Below are 20,242 nucleotides of genomic sequence, written 5' to 3'. Positions count from 1 at the left end.
TTCTGGGGACTCCTCTGGAACCTCTGGAGATCATTATGGAAAGATGGATTCTTCATAAAATGAAGAACATTATGGAGAACCCTGAGCATCCTCTTCATCAGACTGTCCTACAACAACAGAGTGTCTTCAGTCAGAGGCTTCTTCAGATCTGCTGTAAGACGGAGCGCTACAGGAGATCCTTCCTGCCCACAGCCATCAGCATCTACAACGGCTCTTTGAGGAAACCTTCATAATATGAGCTATAACAACATTTAATTTCCCTTTGGGATTAATAAAGAATTATTGAATTGAATTGAATTAACATGGTCATTCAGGTATCTGCTGTAGTTCCATACTGTGACCTGCAGAGGGCGGCAGTTGCATACAGCGACCGGCGGGTGTCGCTGTGAGTTTATTTGGGTCAGATTGACGTCATTGTTGGGGAATGTTAAAGATGGCGCTGGGCGGTGAGAGGATTGTTGCTGCGGCAACAAGCTGAAAGGATTTAATTAATCTTCCAGCGGCAGGGAGCTTCTCTTCCTTTCACGGACTAAATACTTCAGGTTCTGAACCTCAACATGAGCCCGGTAGATCCGGTCAGACACCGGTAACCCTGTGGTGTCCCTCCCCGGTTAAAATGGTAGCCGGATCCTCTGAGAACAACAGAAGCTGCTGCGGAGTTCGGCCCACCGAGCCGGAGGATATTACGGTCGGGGCCAAGGCGTCTGTAGCGGACTGAGGGGTCATGGAAACGCCGAAGGAGAACGGAGGCTCGGTTTCCGTGGATCTGAACGAAAACGTAGATGAACCGGTGGGTTTGGAGGTGAAACCGGGTCCCAGAACACTGAAGGAGCGCAGCTTGACGCTGCTAGTCGGTGTCAGCGGGGGTCAGGCAGCCGGCAGAACTCGGACTCAGGTGGATCTAAACAGGAGGAATGCAACCAAAGACCCGGAGATCCTGCTGGTGGCTGCAGAGCACGGATACCTCTCCGGACCGGTTCATTCGGGGATTTGTGGCGGTCTGAATGGATTTTTTGAGCAGCCTTTGGAAGCAGGAGAGAGGGGAGAAGGTGGAGGACCAGTCGCTTCCTGCCCAGCTGTGCTCCAGGATCTGGTGTCTGCGGATGAAGGACACTCCCGGGACTGCAAAGGGACTTTTCTCGATGATAGGTTGCAGATGAACTCCTCCCGGACCTCAGCGGACCTCTCGGGCCCGGGTGTCAACGTGTCCCACGGGGTTGCTGACAGTCCTCATGGGGGAATGGATCTGCTGGCCGTCCAGTTTCTGGGTCAGAGACTTGTTCAGTGTGACATGGACGGCGAAGAAGTGAAGGTAGCCAACGGTGGTTTTCACATGTTGAGCTCTGGTTGTGAGTGGCCCGGTTCGGATTATTTCCCTGTTAATAGAGACATTGATCTGGGATTCAGGCAGAACCAAGCTCCCAGCTGGGGCTACTGTCTGAGCAGCCACAGGGACCCTCAGTGCCCGAGATCTGGTCCACCCTCAGCAGCTGACCCCTTTTGGGACTCCTCTACCCCAGAACCAAGGTCCAGCCTACCTTCACCTTGCCCCTCCAGTCCGCTGTCTAAGCCCAACACCAGAGAGGAGGATGAGGAGGGTCTCAGTGACCCCTCTGTGCCGGTACGGCCGCAGAGTCTGAGGACTAACCCCACCACCACCGTGTCCCTCAGCTGTGATGCCACCCCACTGTCCCCTGATGGGGGTGGGGGCTTTTATTTTGAGCCTGAGGCGGGGGTTCTGGAGGCAGGTCGGAGGCAGAGCGCCCCAGATAAACTGAGCGAGGAGACCGAGGGCTCGGAGCTCAAAGTGATGCCCAAAAGGTTCGGCATTGCTGATTTCTTCACCAGGTAAGGGACAGGTTTTTATCTCCTACCAGAACCTGGATCTTTTATCCCACCAGAAACCCGGTCCAGTTCAATCTCAACTGATGAAGTTTAAGGTTTGACTTCCTCAGACAATAAAACACATGCAGGCCTCCCTGAAGGTTCTAGGAGTCCATCACTAACTGGAGCAGAAATCCAGACTGCGATCTGAACCGGGTTAGTTCACCAGTCCTTAGTTCTGACTGAACCTATTTACACTGGAGGAAATATTTAAAGTCCAAATAACACCATGATCGGGACGGGGGGTAACCTTACAGGACTCAGAGTTGACCCAGAAATGTTTTTATCTGTTTGTTGTAAATCCTGGACCTTCTCCCTGTTCTGCATGTTTCAGTTTGCTGCTCTTCCAACACGGCCGGAACTGCTGCTGGTTGGACTTTAACTACGGAGGTCCATCGCTGTACATCAGAATATCATTGAAAAGCTAAATTATGTAATTTATTTAAGAACTGGTGTGTTCTAAAGATCTATTATACACAGGGTGATACACATCTAGAGTTTAAATCTGTTCTTCTGGGTGATTCTGGCTCACAGCTACTGAAAACCAACTATTCAGTTTCTCAGCAAGTTTAAATATGACATCGAACCAATAAAAACCTCCACAGAAATGTTCTGTTATGGCCTACCAATCATCGGCTGACACTGCAGACAGTCACTGACATCCTCCATAAAGGTCATTGCTATCAAAGCTGGATGTTCACAGAAGGCTGTATCTTAGCATTTAAATAGAAAGTCTAGTGGAAGGAAAAAATGTGGTATAAAGGTATATAAATGACAGGAATAACTGCAGCCTTGAGAAGATTTTGAAGCAAAGCCCATTGAAGAGTTTTGAGAAGTGGACTGCAGCTGAGACCTTCAAGAGCCACCACAGACAGATGGATCCAGAAGATGGGCTACAACTGTCACACTCATCGCCACTCCTGAACCAGAGACATCCTCAGAACTGTCTTACCGGAGCTGAGGAGAAACAGAACTGGGCTGTGGCTCAGTGGTCCAAAGTCCTTTTTAGATGAAAGTAAAGTTTGCCTTTAATTTGGAAATCAAGGTTCCAGCGTCTTGAAGAAGATTAGAGAGGAACCGAATCCACGTCCAGTGTGACGTTTCCACAGTCAAGAGATGATCTGGGGTACCATGTCATCGGCTGGTTCTGGTCCACTGGGTTTTCTGAAGTCCACAGTCATCTCAGCCATCTACCAGGACATGCTTTCTTCTGCTCAAGCTTGATGGAGATGCTGATTTCGTTCTCCAGCAGGACAGACACCAGAACCAACAATCCAGACAAGCTGGAGGTCCCTATTAAAGCAACCCGGTCTTCCTGAACACCTCAGCAGGACCACAGGCGGGTCACCTCCGTGCCACATCGCATTGATGCAGTATGTCATGCAAAAGGAGCCCAGACCAAGTTCTGAGTGCAGGTCCTGTACAGGAAATGGACCCACTGTTCAGTAGGTCCATATTTCTGGGCTAAAATCCGTTGTTATTGTTCTGATGTAATATTCAAATTTCTGACAAACTGAATTTTGGGTTTTAAGGAGCTGCAAGCCAGAATCATCTAAACTAACTCTGTTTGGACCTGATTTAATGTAGATTTGGACCTTTTGATCCTGTTCTAATTTACTGAGATGTTTCTGAGAATGTTCTAGATTAGTTTAGGTGTTCATTGTTAGCATACCTGGCCAAGAGCAAACCTGTCACAATTCACAGAGCCGGCCCAAAGCAGAAGCAAACTGAGCTGCTTGTTAGACCCTCCCAGAACCAACAGGAGGCTCCAAAAGCTGCAGAACTAGGACAAAATCGGGTCTGAGGGAACCATCGTTGGTTAAACTGCTGGTGATCCTTGACTTGGAGGTCAGTTTAGTCAGACGGTAACTGAATGGTCGTGTTGTTGCTTTAACCTTCTGGATCTCTTCCATAAAACACTGTGGACTCGTATGTGACCACCAGCAGGTTCTGACAGTCAGAAAAGTCGGGTCTTTGCTTCTAAAGAGTTGTCCTCTTGCTGAACTTGTTACCTCCACCCTCTGCTCCAGATGTTGTATCATGAGTTTTTAATAATGTGACAGATTGATTTCATTTGGTGAGAAGTTGGTTCCTGACCCGTATATGTGAATCAACTCTTGTTCTTGTTGTTGGAGGTTTGGTTCCTGGTTAAGATGTTCTGGAGGTGTCTCCATCAGGCTGGGGTTTGATCCACTTCCTCGGCGCTGATGAACGTTGGCTCCTTTATGAGACAATGTGAGGACTGGATCTGCTCACAGAGGCCCTGAAAGGTTCTAAGGTTACCACACAAGCAGACTGGAATCTGGTTTGCTTGGATGTCAGAGGTGGGTTTGGGTCGCTTGGCACCTGATTGGTGGCTTCAGGGAGTCTTTGCTTGTTTCCAACATCTCCTGGAGGACAATAAACTGCCGTGTCTCCGACAGTCGGATGACAGGAGGTCATTCGCTTAGTGGAAAACTCCGAGGTAGCACTGACCCGGTCCAAATGAGAAGAATGAAGCTGCAGAACACCGATGATCCCGGCGCTCATTCTGATCCCAGAGACGTTAAACTGGTTTTTATTGTTTAGACCAAGGCTCCCGTCTGGACCAGAACCAGTGTTATTCTGTCCCACATCAGCTTCAGACCATCTGGAGAGCATGTGTGTGTTTCCCTACCAGGAACCTTCCTCCTGGTACTGTTTCCTCGGGCTGAACTCACCAACCGATCCAGTTGTTCTGCTTCAGGCCCGTTCCTCATGCAGGCCATCACATCTTCTCAGTTCCTGAGAAGCTCATATTTTAGTCATGTAATCCAGCCAAAACACGTACAGGAAGTTCCAGATAAACACAGAACCAAACGGACCTGGAAATTCAATGAAAACCTGCAGATGATTTTACATTCTGATATATCGGATCTCTCATGGTTCTGTCAGAGGAACCTGCACATGGTCCAGTTTGGTCTGTCTCTGCTCAGAACAGGGAACAGAAGGAGCCCGAGGAGATGATAACTGAGATGTTTGTTTGGACCTGAGAGTTCAGGTGGTTCTGCTCTCTGTTTCTGGCTGCTGATTGGATTTGATGTTCTGCTGTAACCACAACACCGGCCTGCTCGCTGATGACTGATCTGAAACATTGGTTGCTACATACGCAGAACCGTTTGTTTGGGCCGAAGGGAAAGAAAGCTCCAGAACCTAAATATAGCGGAGTTTGGACCTTGGAGCTCAGCTGAAACCAGGATGTTAATCTAACCGTTAAAATCTGTCAGCGACAGTTGAAAGTCCCTCTGATAACAGAGCTGCTGTAGATTAAAGGAAAATAAAACCATAAACGAATAAAAAGCTTTTTAACCGGATTGTTTCTTATTATTTTATTTTCACACGTTGAAGTTTCTTCCGTCCAATGAGGAAGCGGCGTGAGAAGGTTTGGTGTGGAGCTCCAGAGCTTCATGCTTCTGCAGGTGTGGAGTTAAATCTCTTCCTGCTCCAGTGTTGGTTCTGGACGCGGGCCTCGGCAGCTGGCTGGAATTTCACAGAGACCCGCAGGAAATCCAGGCAGACGGAGGGGAACGCTGCGGGTCACATGACTCAGTATTTAAGCTCGCAGCCGGTTCTGGTTTCTACATCCAGATGTCCTGCTTCTGATCCGACCAACACCAAGCAGCACTCTGTGTTCTACCTTCGTGCTCCTGATGTGTCGGTTCTGATTCTTTTCTGTTTGTATGTTCGGGTAAAACCAGCAAACATCTCTGGTTCTGAGTAGAAACTCTCCACCCACTCTAACAGTGAGTTTAACTTCCCTGTTTCTGATCCGGTTCTTTTATACTTGTTGTGTCAGAGCTCCACGTGAGACAATGAAGAGAACCAGTGGACCTCCTACAGGCCAGCAGTGATCAGCAGGAGGTGAAAGTACCGTTTCCTGCAGACAGAACCAGGAGTCTGGTCAGATGTGAAAGGCAGAATTTATTTAGATGAATAAATCTATTGTTGGTTCTGTCTGTCCTGTTTGGAGCTTCACTTTCACTTCTGTTCTCAGAGTTGGTTCCTCTAAACCGCCTTAGTCTTTGAGCGAGCAGCTGGTTTATGCATAAGGCAGCTATCTGGAGCTGCATGGTGGAGCAGAAGGTAGCACCAGGAAGGTCCTGGGTTTGGTCCAGTCACCAGATCTCAGTTCAGCAGAGCAGCTTTGGTCTGATCTGTGCTCTGAGTGTCGGTGGGACGGAGAACGCCGTTATTGTTGGAGTCCAGAAAGGGAAGATGGATGTTAAAGGATTCAGAATGACAGAGAGATCTCACAAGTGTGAAGAGGTCAAAGTTCAACGATTTCTAATTCAAACCCTGGAGCAAAAAAGTCTTAGTTTCCGAGACAGAAACATCTGAGTGTAAAATTTTCTGATGTGAGCGAAGAGTAAACGGTTTTCCAGCTGAGGCTGGTCATGCTCATTAATCCTCCTCTGCATCTCCTGGTCTCCCTCCTTCTGCCTCCTGTCAGCTGACCTGGACTTTCCACTGAAGCAAATGTAAAAGTGTTGATCTCGCAGCTTTTTCACACATTTTTCCACTGAGATCGTTAACAATCCTCCAAAAGCTGCTGCCGCTGCACAAAGACAGCCCCATGTTTGTAACCACAAGTCTTGCTTAACTTTTTTTAGGAACTGAAACGGTTTTCTGTAGTTTTGTTTGACACCAACAACGTTACTAGTTTTACTGAATGAATCATGAAATGATTGGATAATTTCTAGTTTAAGAAAATTAATCAGAAAAATGAAACGCAGAATAAAGAAAGTGGCAGAAAACGTACTGAAAATGATTACCCAGCTTTGTCCTGCTTTGGGTCATATAATTATACATTTTAATTGTTATCAAAGCTTTTATTATCTTTCCGAACAGACGTTAGTGTAAAACTCGTTTAACTGAGAAATAGAAACACAAATTGATCTGAAAGCAAAGTTTTTTGCTGATCCAACATCATTTTGACAGATATGTCGGTTAAACCCTGATGCTAACGTCTACCTTGAAGGTGTGTGACCGTATGCTAACATCCTGAAACACGCCATTGTGTCCTCTGAGGATGTCAGTGTTAGCAATGCTATGTGCTAATGCTAGCATGCTAACACTGTCATCAATAGCTAATTAATGTGACGATGAGTAACTGAAAATGTTCCCCAAACTGTTCCAATGTGAAGCAACACTGTTTCTCATCGGTTTTATAAAAATATCACACTGAAACCGCTACTGTTAGTGCTTACAGCTAATTATTATTATTCCTCAGACTAGTCAAAGGTTTAAGCTCATCTTCTCCACCTCAGCGGGGGGGGGGGGCATTGTTATGGATGTATTATTCTGTGGCCTTTTCTAATCATCTCTTTGCTGTCCTAATTAAATATCTCTGCAGCACCGCTCACTGCTACAGCTTAGAAAAAATACAGGTCCTTCTCAAAATATTAGCATATTGTGATAAAGTTCATTATTTTCCATAATGTCATGATGAAAATGTAACATTCATATATTTTAGATTCATTGCACACTAACTGAAATATTTCAGGTCTTTTATTGTCTTAATACGGATGATTTTAGCATACAGCTCATGAAAACCCAAAATTCCTATCTCACAAAATTAGCATATCATTAAAAGGGTCTCTAAACGAGCTATGAACCTAATCATCTGAATCAACGAGTTAACTCTAAACACCTGCAAAAGATTCCTGAGGCCTTTAAAACTCCCAGCCTGGTTCATCACTCAAAACCCCAATCATGGGTAAGACTGCCGACCTGACTGCTGTCCAGAAGGCTACTATTGACACCCTCAAGCAAGAGGGTAAGACACAGAAAGACATTTCTGAACGAATAGGCTGTTCCCAGAGTGCTGTATCAAGGCACCTCAGTGGGAAGTCTGTGGGAAGGAAAAAGTGTGGCAGAAAACGCTGCACAACGAGAAGAGGTGACAGGACCCTGAGGAAGATTGTGGAGAAGGGCCGATTCCAGACCTTGGGGGACCTGCTGAAGCAGTGGACTGAGTCTGGAGTAGAAACATCCAGAGCCACCGTACACAGGCGTGTGCAGGAAATGGGCTACAGGTGCCACATTCCCCAGGTCAAGCCACTTTTGAACCAGAAACAGCGGCAGAAGCGCCTGACCTGGGCTACAGAGAAGCAGCACTGGACTGTTGCTCAGTGGTCCAAAGTACTTTTTTCAGATGAAAGCAAATTCTGCATGTCATTCGGAAATCAAGGTGCCAGAGTCTGGAGGAAGACTGGGGAGAAGGAAATGCCAAAATGCCAGAAGTCCAGTGTCAAGTACCCACAGTCAGTGATGGTCTGGGGTGCCGTGTCAGCTGCTGGTGTTGGTCCACTGTGTTTTATCAAGGGCAGGGTCAATGCAGCTAGCTATCAGGAGATTTTGGAGCACGTCATGCTTCCATCTGCTGAAAAGCTTTATGGAGATGAAGATTTCATTTTTCAGCACGACCTGGCACCTGCTCACAGTGCCAAAACCACTGGTAAATGGTTTACTGACCATGGTATCACTGTGCTCAATTGGCCTGCCAACTCTCCTGACCTGAACCCCATAGAGAATCTGTGGGATATTGTGAAGAGAACGTTGAGAGACTCAAGACCCAACACTCTGGATGAGCTAAAGGCTGCTATCGAAGCATCCTGGGCCTCCATAAGACCTCAGCAGTGCCACAGGCTGATTGCCTCCATGCCACGCCGCATTGAAGCAGTCATTTCTGCAAAAGGATTCCCGACCAAGTATTGAGTGCATAACTGTACATGATTATTTGAAGGTTGACGTTTTTTGTATTAAAAACACTTTTCTTTTATTGGTCGGATGAAATATGCTAATTTTGTGAGATAGGAATTTTGGGTTTTCATGAGCTGTATGCCAAAATCATCCGTATTAAGACAATAAAAGACCTGAAATATTTCAGTTAGTGTGCAATGAATCTAAAATATATTAATGTTAAATTTTCATCATGACATTATGGAAAATAATGAACTTTATCACAATATGCTAATATTTTGAGAAGGACCTGTAACTGTTGATATCACATAAGATGCAACACATAGTCAAAGATAAACTGATACAAGAGGATGACCTTTAGGAAGGTTAAGAACAGGCGTAGATAAAAGCAGAACTCACGATCCTGCAGGACCCTAAGATGGGCTGAGGGGGGCCCGGTACCGAAGGTGAATGTCACTCCGTATCTGTTCAATTATATACTCTGTACACTGATCATTTTGGCATTACATCTTAATTTTATACTTAACTATTTCTTATTATTTCACAAGGTAAATACTTTACTGGTTTTACTGGTTGGGTCTCGGAACTGGAGAGAAACGGACCCGGTGGTGAACAGAGAGAACAAATGCTAAGGTTTAAAAGGGTTCTATTCAGAATATTTTGTGCTGATATTTGGGTCATAGAATAAAATGGTTATAGATGGTATTTAAATATTACGTTTCCAGACTGAAACAATTAAATCATGTGTTCCAACTGGTGTCGTCTAACGGTTATTTATTCATTTACTTTATGGTTTGAGGTTTCCTGTGGGGATGATTTGCTTCAGAGATCATTTCACTGAAAACCTAATTAACTAGGGAAGCTGCAGATGACCTGCTGAGGTCATAATGAACGGCTGTAGACTCTGCAGATAAATTAGCTTCAGCTAATCTACATTTCTGCCTCGATGAGACAAACTACTTTTTATTGCTACTGTATTAAATCACATTGTTTAAATCGGATCAACCTTAGTAACAGTTTAGTTTTTCATCTCTCTTTCAGGAGCCTGTTTTCTAGGAAACCCAAAGAGTCTAAGGCAGTGTCCCACAATGCAACAGGATGGCGACTGTTTGGCAAGACGGAAAACAGAGAGGAGGATCCCAGAGGGGAGCTGGCCGCCACGATGTCTCCTCAGCAGGTTCGTTCTTGACTTCTTCATCTGTCTGTTCCCGTAAATAAGAGCATCGTAACCCTCCATCTCTCAGCCATGTTTATAGAATATGTGGTTATTATTGTCTTGGGGAAATGATCTGAGCAGAATCTTTTTCATTTTTAGGCACTAGTGGCCTTTATTTTTAATTTCTTCCAAAGGTGAGCTGACAGGAAATGGGGTGGAGAGAGGGGCAAGACAAACAGGTTGGGACTAGAAGTTGGGACAGCCGCGTCGAGGACCAAGGCCTCCGTTCATGGGTCGTGTGTTTTACTGCTGCTGCCTGATGTGAGCTTTCCTAAAATCTCTGCTGGTCTTTCTTGCATTGATGCAGCCATCACAGAAGAGGAAATGATCTCTGCCAAAGGCACTGATCCAAACCCCATACCATGATACTACCCCAACGGGACCACATCAGGGTGACAAACCTGGTTTGGAACATCAGCATCGCCTTATTTGCCTCATATTGAATTAAGAATGAATGCAGCCTGAGCTCTCAGTTTCTGGGTCGGAGATGGGGCCCAGTAGGACATGCCTGGAATCTCCTGACCACAGGTGATGGAACGTAGCTGCAGCAGTAAATCCAGAGCTTTGTGTGAGCTGCATTTTATCTATAGTGGAAATAAAAACCAGACCAGTCTAATAGGAACCAGTTTGAAGCTTTAACTGGATAACATGTAGGTTCTGATTTGTTTTCCGGCCGGGTTCTCCTGACATTCATCTCGTCCTGCATCTGTTTTCATGGTATGTCATGTCTGGATTGGGACCGTAAAATGGATTTACTGGGAGTGTGAGTGGTTGCTAAGCGACTTCCAGACAGAGCCTGCTGTTGATGAGGCCGATGATAATAACTTTCACACGCTGTGGTTGAATGTAAGCAGAGGCGCTCAGAGACGGAGGAACACAGCAGCTCTGCTCCGACTCTGAGCCTGAATCTAGTCCTCAACCCTGGGAACCAACAGGCAGCGTGTTTGTTAGGTTAGTCTGAGCTTTCCAACCCCGCCGTGACTCTCCCTGCTCCTCAGACACTAGGAGCCGACAGCTGCTGGTGTTTACGTTCGCTCCGATCATATGATTCATCGGGAAAGCAGCCCGCCACATGTGGTTTGGCTCAGAGTGGCTGACACGTCGGAAAACTGTGGCGACGAGGCATCCCTGCCACGACAACGTTCCCAGATGTTCTCAAGTTTATTTTCTGTAATTATTTTCCAGCAGGTTTTAAGTTTGGGCCGTTCCTGTTTTTGTTCCACAACAATCTGAGTTGTAAAGAAAAGTTTTATTTGGAAGAACGGACACAAAAGAACCAGAAGCCTTTACCTCAGTCCCATTTAGGACCTTCTCGATGAAACAGAAATTGGATTTTATCTCCCAGTGGGAATGTTGTTGTTGCTGATGAATCCCAGCAGCTGAACATCTCATGGACCTGAGCCGGATCAGTGGAGGCAGGTCTAACAGGGCAGTTCTGTCCCAGACACGGTCCCCCTGGACCTGCAGCCTCCTGCAGCCCAGGCCCGATAAATGACAACTGGTTCTGAACTTTATAGCTGTAGCTAGTTTTGATCTTCTGTCTGACTGCATCAGTCACAGGATTTCCTCTGGCTCCCCCTGCTGGCCGTGTTTAGAAGTGACGTTATAAAAGGTGTGTGTTGTGGTGTTGAGCTGCAGCTGTCCTCCTCTGAATGAGGCGTTCATTGTACAGAAAAGTCACACACACTTCTCTACAAACATCTCCATTCATCTGGATGCCTGGGCTGATTAACATACATGAAGTCATTCACTCTGCACCAAACTGGTGATAGTGTTCAAACCTGATGGAGACCTTTAAACACAGAACAGTAGAAACTGTTTAATATTAAACATGAAACGTTAAATAAACGGCTCGGTCCTTCTGCAGCTGTCATGCTCATTTTCCTGGAACTCCAACCTGCTGCATCCTTTCTTCTCATCAGGATGTGAACTTAGAGGAGAATTTAAGTACGCTTTGCTTCCCACCAGAAACATGGGATTAGATGTTGAGTTTCAGCAGAATCCAGCTGAGAGAAGCTGTTGGGTTTCAGCTCCTCTTCGTTTATCGTCCACAGCAGGAGGAAGAGGCGAAGGACTTGTGTGCGTCCTCGAGTCCCCAGTGCCCCCAGGCTGCAGGAAGGAGGAAGAACCTGGAGTTTGAGCCTCTGTCTACCACTGCTCTGATCCTGGAGGACAGGCCGTCGTGAGTCTCTACAACAGGCTGCAGACAGCAACAGGAGAGCTGTCCAACCATCTGACCTTCTTCTTTCTGTCCCTCAGGAACCTGCCGGCAAAGTCTATGGAGGAAACTCAGCGACACAGACTGGAGTATGAGGAGATGGTGGCAGGAGCCAAGAGGAGAGGTGAACATACAAACCAGTTCCTCATGTTTAATCTGTTAAAATGGTGTGGTTCAGTTGGTCTCCCTACCTTCTCAGGGTGTTCAGAGGTTTGCAGTTTACTTTGGCAGCTTCTTTACTCCATTTCAGTCCACTTTCAGATGGGATCTTTAGGCCCAGCAGCTAGTACGTAACCTGAAAATGTCTGATGTCTCCATCAGAGATGAAAGAAGCCCAGAAGAAGAAGCGTCAGATGAAGGAGAGACACCGACAGGAGGACAGCATCTCCAATGCCATGGTGATCTGGAACAATGAGATCTTGCCCCACTGGGACACCATGTATGTCCTCACAGTCCTGTGTTGTTTGTCAGAGTAAAGGTGTGTGTCTGTAGCTCAGTGTGTGTGTGTGTGTGTGTCTCCAGGAAGGGGACGCGGCGGGTCAGGGAGCTCTGGTGGCAGGGACTTCCTCCTGGAGTCCGAGGAAGAGTGTGGAGTCTGGCCATCGGGAACGAGCTCAACATCACGCCAGGTACCGACAGGAAGTGGGTTCTCTCCCTCACATGAAACACGACGGCTCCGGTGACTAAGGTCCGGTTCTGTTTGTCTCCCTGCAGAGCTGTATGAAATCTTCCTGTCCAGAGCCAAAGAGAAGTGGAGGAGTTACAGCGAGACCAGCTCGGTCAACGACAACGAGAGCGGTACCAAACCAGAATCTAAAGCTTCTCTCATCACGCGCTCAGCTGATAGTTCCATCCTGGAGATAAAGTTTCTTCTGTGTTTCTCTGTTAGATGGAGGAGCTTCGCTGGCTGACAGAGAGTCCAGTCTGGACCTCATCAAACTGGATATTTCCAGAACCTTCCCGTCTCTGTTCATCTTCCAGAAGGTAACAGACCTGCAGCAGCTCCGACGGGTCCGGTGGAGGAACGTCTGGATGTTTTGTTTAACTTCCTGTTGTCTCTGCAGGGCGGTCCTTACCATGACCTGCTGCACAGCGTGCTGGGAGCGTACACCTGCTACAGACCCGACATCGGCTACGTGAGTCCGTTCTCCTCTTGCTTTTGATCCAACCACCTCTGGGTTTTATGATGGACCTGGAGATCCTTCATGTGTTTCAGGTCCAGGGGATGTCGTTCATCGCTGCTGTTCTGATCCTCAACCTGGAGGAGGCTGAGGCCTTCATCACCTTTGCCAACCTTCTCAACAAACCCTGTCAGATGGCCTTCTTCAGAGTGGACCATGAGCTGGTAACAACCTGCAGTCTTCATCATCATGATGATCACCAGAAACTCTAAACTCTCAGGGATCACTTGCTCTCTCCTCTCCTTCTGTGTTCCAGATGTTAAAGTACTTCACATCCTTTGAGATCTTCTTCGAGGAGAATCTGCCGCGCCTCTTTGGCCACTTCCAAACCAACAGCCTGACCCCTGACCTCTACTTGATCGACTGGTGAGTCTCTGAACCTGTTGGTTTACACTCTGAGGATGTAAAGTGGTTCCACTGACGGTGAAGCTTTGTGTTCCAGCAGTTTGGTAGTAAAGATAACTCAAACCTTTCACTGCTTCTTTCTTCATCCGTCCAGGATCTTCACTCTGTACAGCAAGTCGCTCCCTCTGGACGTGGCGTGCCGAGTGTGGGACGTCTTCTGCAGAGACGGCGAGGAGAGTTTGTTCCGGACGGGGCTGGGAATCCTGCGGCTGTACGAGGACGTCCTGATGCAGATGGACTTTATCCACATCGCTCAGTTCCTGACGCGCCTGCCGGACGACCTGCAGCCGCAGACGCTCTTCACGGCCATGGCCAACACGCACATGATCAGCAGGAACCGCCGCTGGGCTCAGGTCAGCTCCGTCACCAGTCACACGGGACTGAAGTAACTTCCTGGTGTTAAATGCTTCCTGTTTCCTGTTCCAGGTGTTTTCTGCTGTGATGAAGGATGGAAACATTAAAGAGGCGGAGAAATCCAGCAGCCCAGCTTTGAGAAGCTAACACTAGTTCCTGCAGCTGTGAAGCTGGACGCTGGACCTGAAGCCAAACTCAGAGCAGAAGCTGTGGAGCTTCAGGTGAAGATGAGGGAACTCCAGAGATTCCTGATGAATGAACCGCACTCCGAGGTGGTTGGTTCATCCTGATCTTTGTCAGGATTTCAACGCAGAAAATAAAACCCGGCTTCATGTGAGTCGCTCTGCTGCCTCCATGTTGGGACGCCACCAAACTGCTGCTGCTCCATCAGGAACATCTCTGTGGTTCAATTCTTCTTCATTTGCTGCTTTTTCCTGCACCAGATTCCTGGTTCTGGAGATGATGGGAATCTGTTGCTGGGCAGTTTGGCTCCTGTGAGCTCAGAGGTTCCAAGGTGTTCTAAAAGCCTAAAGAGTATTTATTCCAGTCAGAGACCCTGTAGTCACAGCTGATGGTGGAGATGAAGGATTCAGAGACAGGAAACGTTGAGCCGGCGGTGCAAACGTGCTTCAGTTGGGACGTGATTCCAGGATCCAGATTTCCTCTCAGAGCACTTTATTCCTGCAGGACCGAAGCCTGGCGGAGAACACAGAGGAACCACACTGATGGGTCAAAGTCTAAGCCAAATGAAACCAACGTGTTCTTCAGCTGGCAGGAGATCCGGCTGCAGAATGACGTGTTTTTATTCTTTGCATCATGTGAAAATGAATCCATAAAACTATTCCCTTTTGTTCCTGAACTGTGACCTGCTCCTACATGAAGAACTGAATCATTCCTGTTTGTCATTAAAACACATCACTTATCAGCAGCTGGTCCATCAGAAGGTCATTCATCAGCAGCTGGTCCATCAGAAGGTCATTCATCTGCAGCTGGTCCATCAGAAGGTCATTCATCAGCAGCTGGTCCATCAGAAGGTCACTTATCAGCAGCTGGTCCATCAGAAGGTCATTCATCTGCAGCTGGTCCATCAGAAGGTCATTCATCTGCAGCTGGTCCATCAGAAGGTCACTTATCAGCAGCTGGTCCATCAGAAGGTCATTCATCTGCAGCTGGTCCATCAGAAGGTCATTCATCTGCAGCTGGTCCATCAGAAGGTCATTCATCAGCAGCTGGTCCATCAGAAGGTCATTCATCTGCAGCTGGTCCATCAGAAGGTCATTCATCAGCAGCTGGTCCATCAGAAGGTCATTCATCAGCAGCTGGTCCATCAGAAGGTCATTCATCAGCAGCTGGTCCATCAGAAGGTCATTCATCAGCAGCTGGTCCATCAGAGGTCATTCATCAGCAGCTGGTCCATCAGAAGGTCATTCATCAGCAGCTGGTCCATCAGAAGGTCATTCATCTGCAGCTGGTCCATCAGAAGGTCATTCATCAGCAGCTGGTCCATCAGAAGGTCATTCATCAGCAGCTGGTCCATCAGAAGGTCATTCATCAGCAGCTGGTCCATCAGAAGGTCATTCATCAGCAGCTGGTCCATCAGAAGGTCATTCATCAGCAGCTGGTCCATCAGAAGGTCATTCATCTGCAGCTTCTCGATCCTGCAGTTATGAGAGTCAGCGATGAAGCAAAAATATAAAACAATTCAGTTTTCTGAGGTTTCTTCAAATTAAAGATCACCGTTATCCGTTATTTTTAAGGAATATTATCTAAATAATGTTTCAGAACCCAAAAGGGTCCGGTCCATGAGCTCCAGGGTTCAGTCTACCAGAGATCAGAACCAGATCAGTGATCAGCAGGTCAGATACTGAAAAGTCTGATGGTTTTCTCTCATTAAATGCATCATCTCCCACTCTATGCATCAACCAGCAGCATGTTGATGCACGACTTGGGATTTTCTGTTGATTCTGAACCGGTACCTTCACCTGAGAACCTGCAGCACAGGTTTGCTGTTGGACTTCAGTCACTGAAGTATCAGGCTGTTCCTCCAGAGGATGAAGACTTGTAGAGCAACAGTCAGGACTAGACAGCAGCGCTGCAGAGAAGGTAGCTGAGGGACGGTAAGGAGGATGGATTGCAGCTAACGCTGAAGAATAGATTAGATCATAAGCCTGCTTGGATGGAACATCTGGTAGGTTCTGTTCTGCATGTTGGTAACGATAACAGAAGATCATCATGTTGGTTTGAAGCTAGCTGTCACTGGAATCATGCTTCCTTAAATACCAAGCAGGCACCACGATGTTGATGCTCTGCTACCACGCTCCACCATGACCCAGACTCAAAGTTCTTCATGACCTGAACCTGCTCCAGCTAGCAGACCCACAAGGCCTTCCAGCAGGTCTTTTTCTGGTGGGTTCTCCACCTGCTGTGAAGGTTCCTGGTGAACAGCAGCAGGTAGATTGTTTTTCCTTCTCTAACTGATGCTTGTTTTCATCCGTACTGCAGTCCACCCTGCGGACCGGTCCAGTGTTCTGATGGGGATGTGTTTTGGACTAGTTGGCTCACTGAAGTGGAGTAAACGGTTAGAGACCCATGTTCAGCAGAGCCGTTTTCTGAGGCTTCTTGTGTCTCGGTGCTTCAGGCAGGTTGACATCTGACCAAAGTGATGAAACAAATATCTCAAATAATTTCTATTTTTCCGCCAAAAAGCCTAGAATCAAACAGAACCTTCTTGTGAACTCTCCTGCTCAGTACTTTCCTCAGCGAGCTGCAGACCCTCTGGATCTCTCACTGCGGCGCTGGAACCCACCAGAGACACCAGAGCAGATGAAGTTCTGAGGGAATCTAGAAATGTGAGGAGACCAACAGTGCTGCTGAGGTTGGTGGAGGTTTCGTTCTCCAGACTGTCTGCTGGTTCTTCTCCGCTCAGTTTCTTCCAGGGTTCCTTCACATATTTAGAACTCTGACCCGAACTACCGGACCTGTTTAACTGGTGCATTGGTCAGGCTTTATTATCTGCATGATCCAACCCGACACCAGCTTCTCATGGTCTGAGGCCCGGTTTTCCACTGGGGAAAAAAGGTGGAAGGTCCCTCCGGGTCGGGGATGAGTCCCACCCAGAAGCAGAGGGGTTCAATGATGATGGGTTGATGCATCATGGCTTTGTCTGCGTGGCTTCAGAGCTGAGAGGTGAAGGTCGCCGTCTGGGTTCAGAACCTCACCTATGACCAGGACGTAGATCCTGTCCAAAACAACTAGATCTAGAATACAAGAACCTGAACCGAGCTTTCTGTGTTGGGTGGCTTGCAGAAAAGGTCCTGGAATGAGGAACCTTTGGGTTTCATGATGAACAGACAGGATTAGGTCCATGTAACAACATGTAGATCAGATGTTTCCACAGAACAGGAACATCTTCATGTACCTTTAAATAAGGAACATTTTTCTGTACCTTCACTCACCTGGAAAATGTTAAAGGAAATTCAATACTTTCCAAAACCTCCCAGGAGCACGTAGGAACCCTGGGATTCTTCTAAGAGGGCTGAGAACTTTTTTTTACTAACATTTGAAGGAGGTGGTTCTGTTTCTGCTTTGAGGGAACCTACAGGAACCTTGGTCTCCTACACTAAAGCTTCTCTGTTATCAGGTTGATGGAGGAAATCTGTACCGACCCGCTTCCTGTTGGTTCCGGATGAGTGACGGGAGGTTCTGGGGTTCTGTGGCGGAGGTTCCTCTTTAACGAAGACACTAATTCAGCCAGACCGGACGCAAGCAGCACCAGAACCTCCAACATGCTGCTTTAAAGTATTAAAGTTGGTTCCTGTTACTGTCGTCAAACTTGTAAATTATTTTAAATTTTAAATTAAATTATTCATTTTAAACTAAAACTTGATGAATGAATAAGATTTTCTATAGGATTGGAAACTAACCGGTCCAGAACCAGAACAGTTGAGTCCAGTTTGGATCTCTGCTTACAGGATGTTCTAACTCCACACATCTTCTCAGGACGGCTTCAAACTACAGTGAGAAGATTCCAGAAACATGTTTTATTATTTAAAGGCTGTTTTATATTTTATTGAACTTTTATTCAGCTTCAGTGTTCGTTTTTTTTTCCCATAATGCCTTACGGTCGCTGTAAATAAACTGTAAAAATGTTCTTTTTCACACGACGGCCGCCAGTTTAACGTGTAAATAAATATTAATTAATCAGACTCTGCGATGTCCTTTAAATACATACACAGCTATCAGCCATAACATTATGACCACCAACAGATGAAGTCATCATTCAGGAGGGTTGAAGCATGATAAACAGCACATGATCATCCTTAGAGAAGATGGGTCGAGGGTTCAGGACATCAGAACGTAGTGATACCAATTTCTAAATGTTAATGTTCCCCCAAACTGGGATTGACCAGAACCAGCAGGCCAGATCTCCAATGAAACGAGAAGTTGGTATCAGTCGGTAAAAACCTTATCCGTAAATTTATAGAAAAAAAACATTTTTTCACATAGAGCAGGAAGTCCAGAGCTACCCTGAGTCCTGAGGAGAACATAGAGATCTGATCCATGTGTGGGATTGCTTCCCAACCACGGGATGTTGGTTTTCCTCCAGTTCTGCCCAAGAAGGAGATCAGAACTTCCTCCAAGAACAACGTCTTCCAGCCGCCTGGGAACGATGTGGGAATAATCTGGATTTTCTCATGTTAGGAATAACCTTGCTTACTGTTACTTCTAGAGCTTTTACACACACATGCCATAATGATAAAGTATAAATGCTAATGTTTTCACTCTGGTTAGGAGAGGATAAGAATCCTCACATTAGAAGAACCGATGACCTACAGTTTGACATAACGTTTAGTGCAGTGGGTTGATTAGACTGCTGCAGCCACACTTAGACTGAGTGTTGGACGCCTGCTATCACACTATCAGATAGACACCCCAATGACGACACGTAGTCTACTGATAAACACTGAGGGAGTGTACCTTCCATGGAGGGAGTACCAGACATGAAAACCATGGGTCAGCTTCCTTTCGGGGCCGTTTCGTCACTTCAAGCACCGAGCGGGTTAAGTACGGGAGCCTCAGCGCTGATCTCTGTAACCATTCCTCTGACTTATTTAGAATAAAAGTGTGGAGAGGACAGAAGAGTTTGAGAGTCATTCCTGTTAAGAGAAAGTGATTGTAAGCAGAGATTCGGTTCTGGGGGAGATCAGGAGGAGCTCCGAGTCGTCTATAAAGACCGTTGAGTTACCAGGCATTTACTGCCAGAAAGGCCCCACTGGACAGTCATTCACTTTTCGTTTCTCTCTGCTGGAAATGTTGCTACTAATTAGATTTAAAACAAGTTAGATGAATTAAATAAGATTTGAATGCTTACTGTTTTGAGTTTGATCACAAAAAAATGTGAATTTTTGTTAAACATTTAAATTCAACAGCTGCTTGGATTTTAAAAAGAATACAAGCAGCGACCTTTGACCTGTTAGGAGGTCCTCTTTTTTTCTGTTGAAACCCTGAAAATAACACCAGACTCATTAAACCCAGATTATTCTACACCGACAGCAGAATATGTCTCAACCAGTTTGTGATTTGTTAAATCTTTATTTGATTGGGGAACGTTCAACAAAGGGTCTTATTAGTGTGCTTTTGCTTCTGGACCACATTAGAACTGTTCCTGTTAGTGAGGAAACCAATTCCAACTGCACAACAGATCTAGAACCCAGAAGGTCCCACCTTTTAGTGGTTCAGCCTGAAACCTATAAGGGTGATGTCACAGCACCAATATGTGATCTGCAGACAGTCTGGGCCCCTTTTTCTTGCCCATATGCCCCCTTCAATCATACATGTTGGACATCTCCTCCTCAGGCAAATAAAACATCCAACGAACAACACAGCTCTTCCAACTCTCTGGTTGTTTTACGCAAGATGCTCTTCGTTTGAGGCTGCACGGTGGAACAGTTGGTAGCCCTGCTGTCGTGCAGCAAGAAGGTCCCGAGTTTGACTCCTGGCCTGGGGTGTTTCTGCATGGAATGAGCAGGTTCTCGCTCCATGCGAGACCTTCCTCCCACACTCCAGAAACATGACTGTCAGGATGATTGGTCTCTCTAAATTGCCCTTCATTTATTGCTCGTTTCTTTTGGTGTTTCTCATTTTTCTGCTCTCTCTGATGCATTCCTGAACACCAGTTACCGTTTGTCTTATTGTGGGCTTTCAGGGCCAAACAAGTTATTTCTTTGTTTTTTCTGGTCCCAAGTTAAGACTTGGAGAAGGTGA

The 20,242-nt window shown here is 46.5% G+C and overlaps 1 protein-coding gene and 1 long non-coding RNA gene across 2 annotated transcripts; both read left to right on the top strand.

Annotated features, from left to right (window-relative positions):
- The first annotated feature begins 265 nt into the window (after positions 1 to 265).
- tbc1d12a (TBC1 domain family, member 12a) lies at positions 266 to 15,010 on the top strand. Its single transcript, XM_047351234.1, has 13 exons — positions 266 to 1,848; positions 9,646 to 9,781; positions 11,875 to 12,002; positions 12,080 to 12,162; positions 12,360 to 12,477; positions 12,561 to 12,667; positions 12,753 to 12,836; positions 12,928 to 13,022; positions 13,103 to 13,174; positions 13,255 to 13,383; positions 13,476 to 13,585; positions 13,719 to 13,977; positions 14,051 to 15,010. Exons 1-13 carry the CDS (start codon positions 725 to 727, stop codon positions 14,123 to 14,125), a joined length of 2,520 nt encoding a protein of 839 aa, XP_047207190.1. The 5' UTR covers positions 266 to 724; the 3' UTR covers positions 14,126 to 15,010.
- Positions 15,011 to 15,051: 41 nt separating this feature from the next.
- LOC124858921 lies at positions 15,052 to 18,183 on the top strand. Its single transcript, XR_007035969.1, has 2 exons — positions 15,052 to 15,581; positions 15,612 to 18,183. It is a non-coding gene; the product is annotated as an uncharacterized LOC124858921 (long non-coding RNA).
- Positions 18,184 to 20,242: the final 2,059 nt, after the last annotated feature.

The sequence above is a fragment of the Girardinichthys multiradiatus genome, chromosome 22, assembly GCF_021462225.1.
Source record: "Girardinichthys multiradiatus isolate DD_20200921_A chromosome 22, DD_fGirMul_XY1, whole genome shotgun sequence".
In the NCBI taxonomy this organism is placed as follows: Eukaryota; Metazoa; Chordata; class Actinopteri; order Cyprinodontiformes; family Goodeidae; genus Girardinichthys; species Girardinichthys multiradiatus.
Note: the sequence above shows the minus strand (reverse complement) of the source record. Positions and strands in the feature narration are given on the sequence as shown.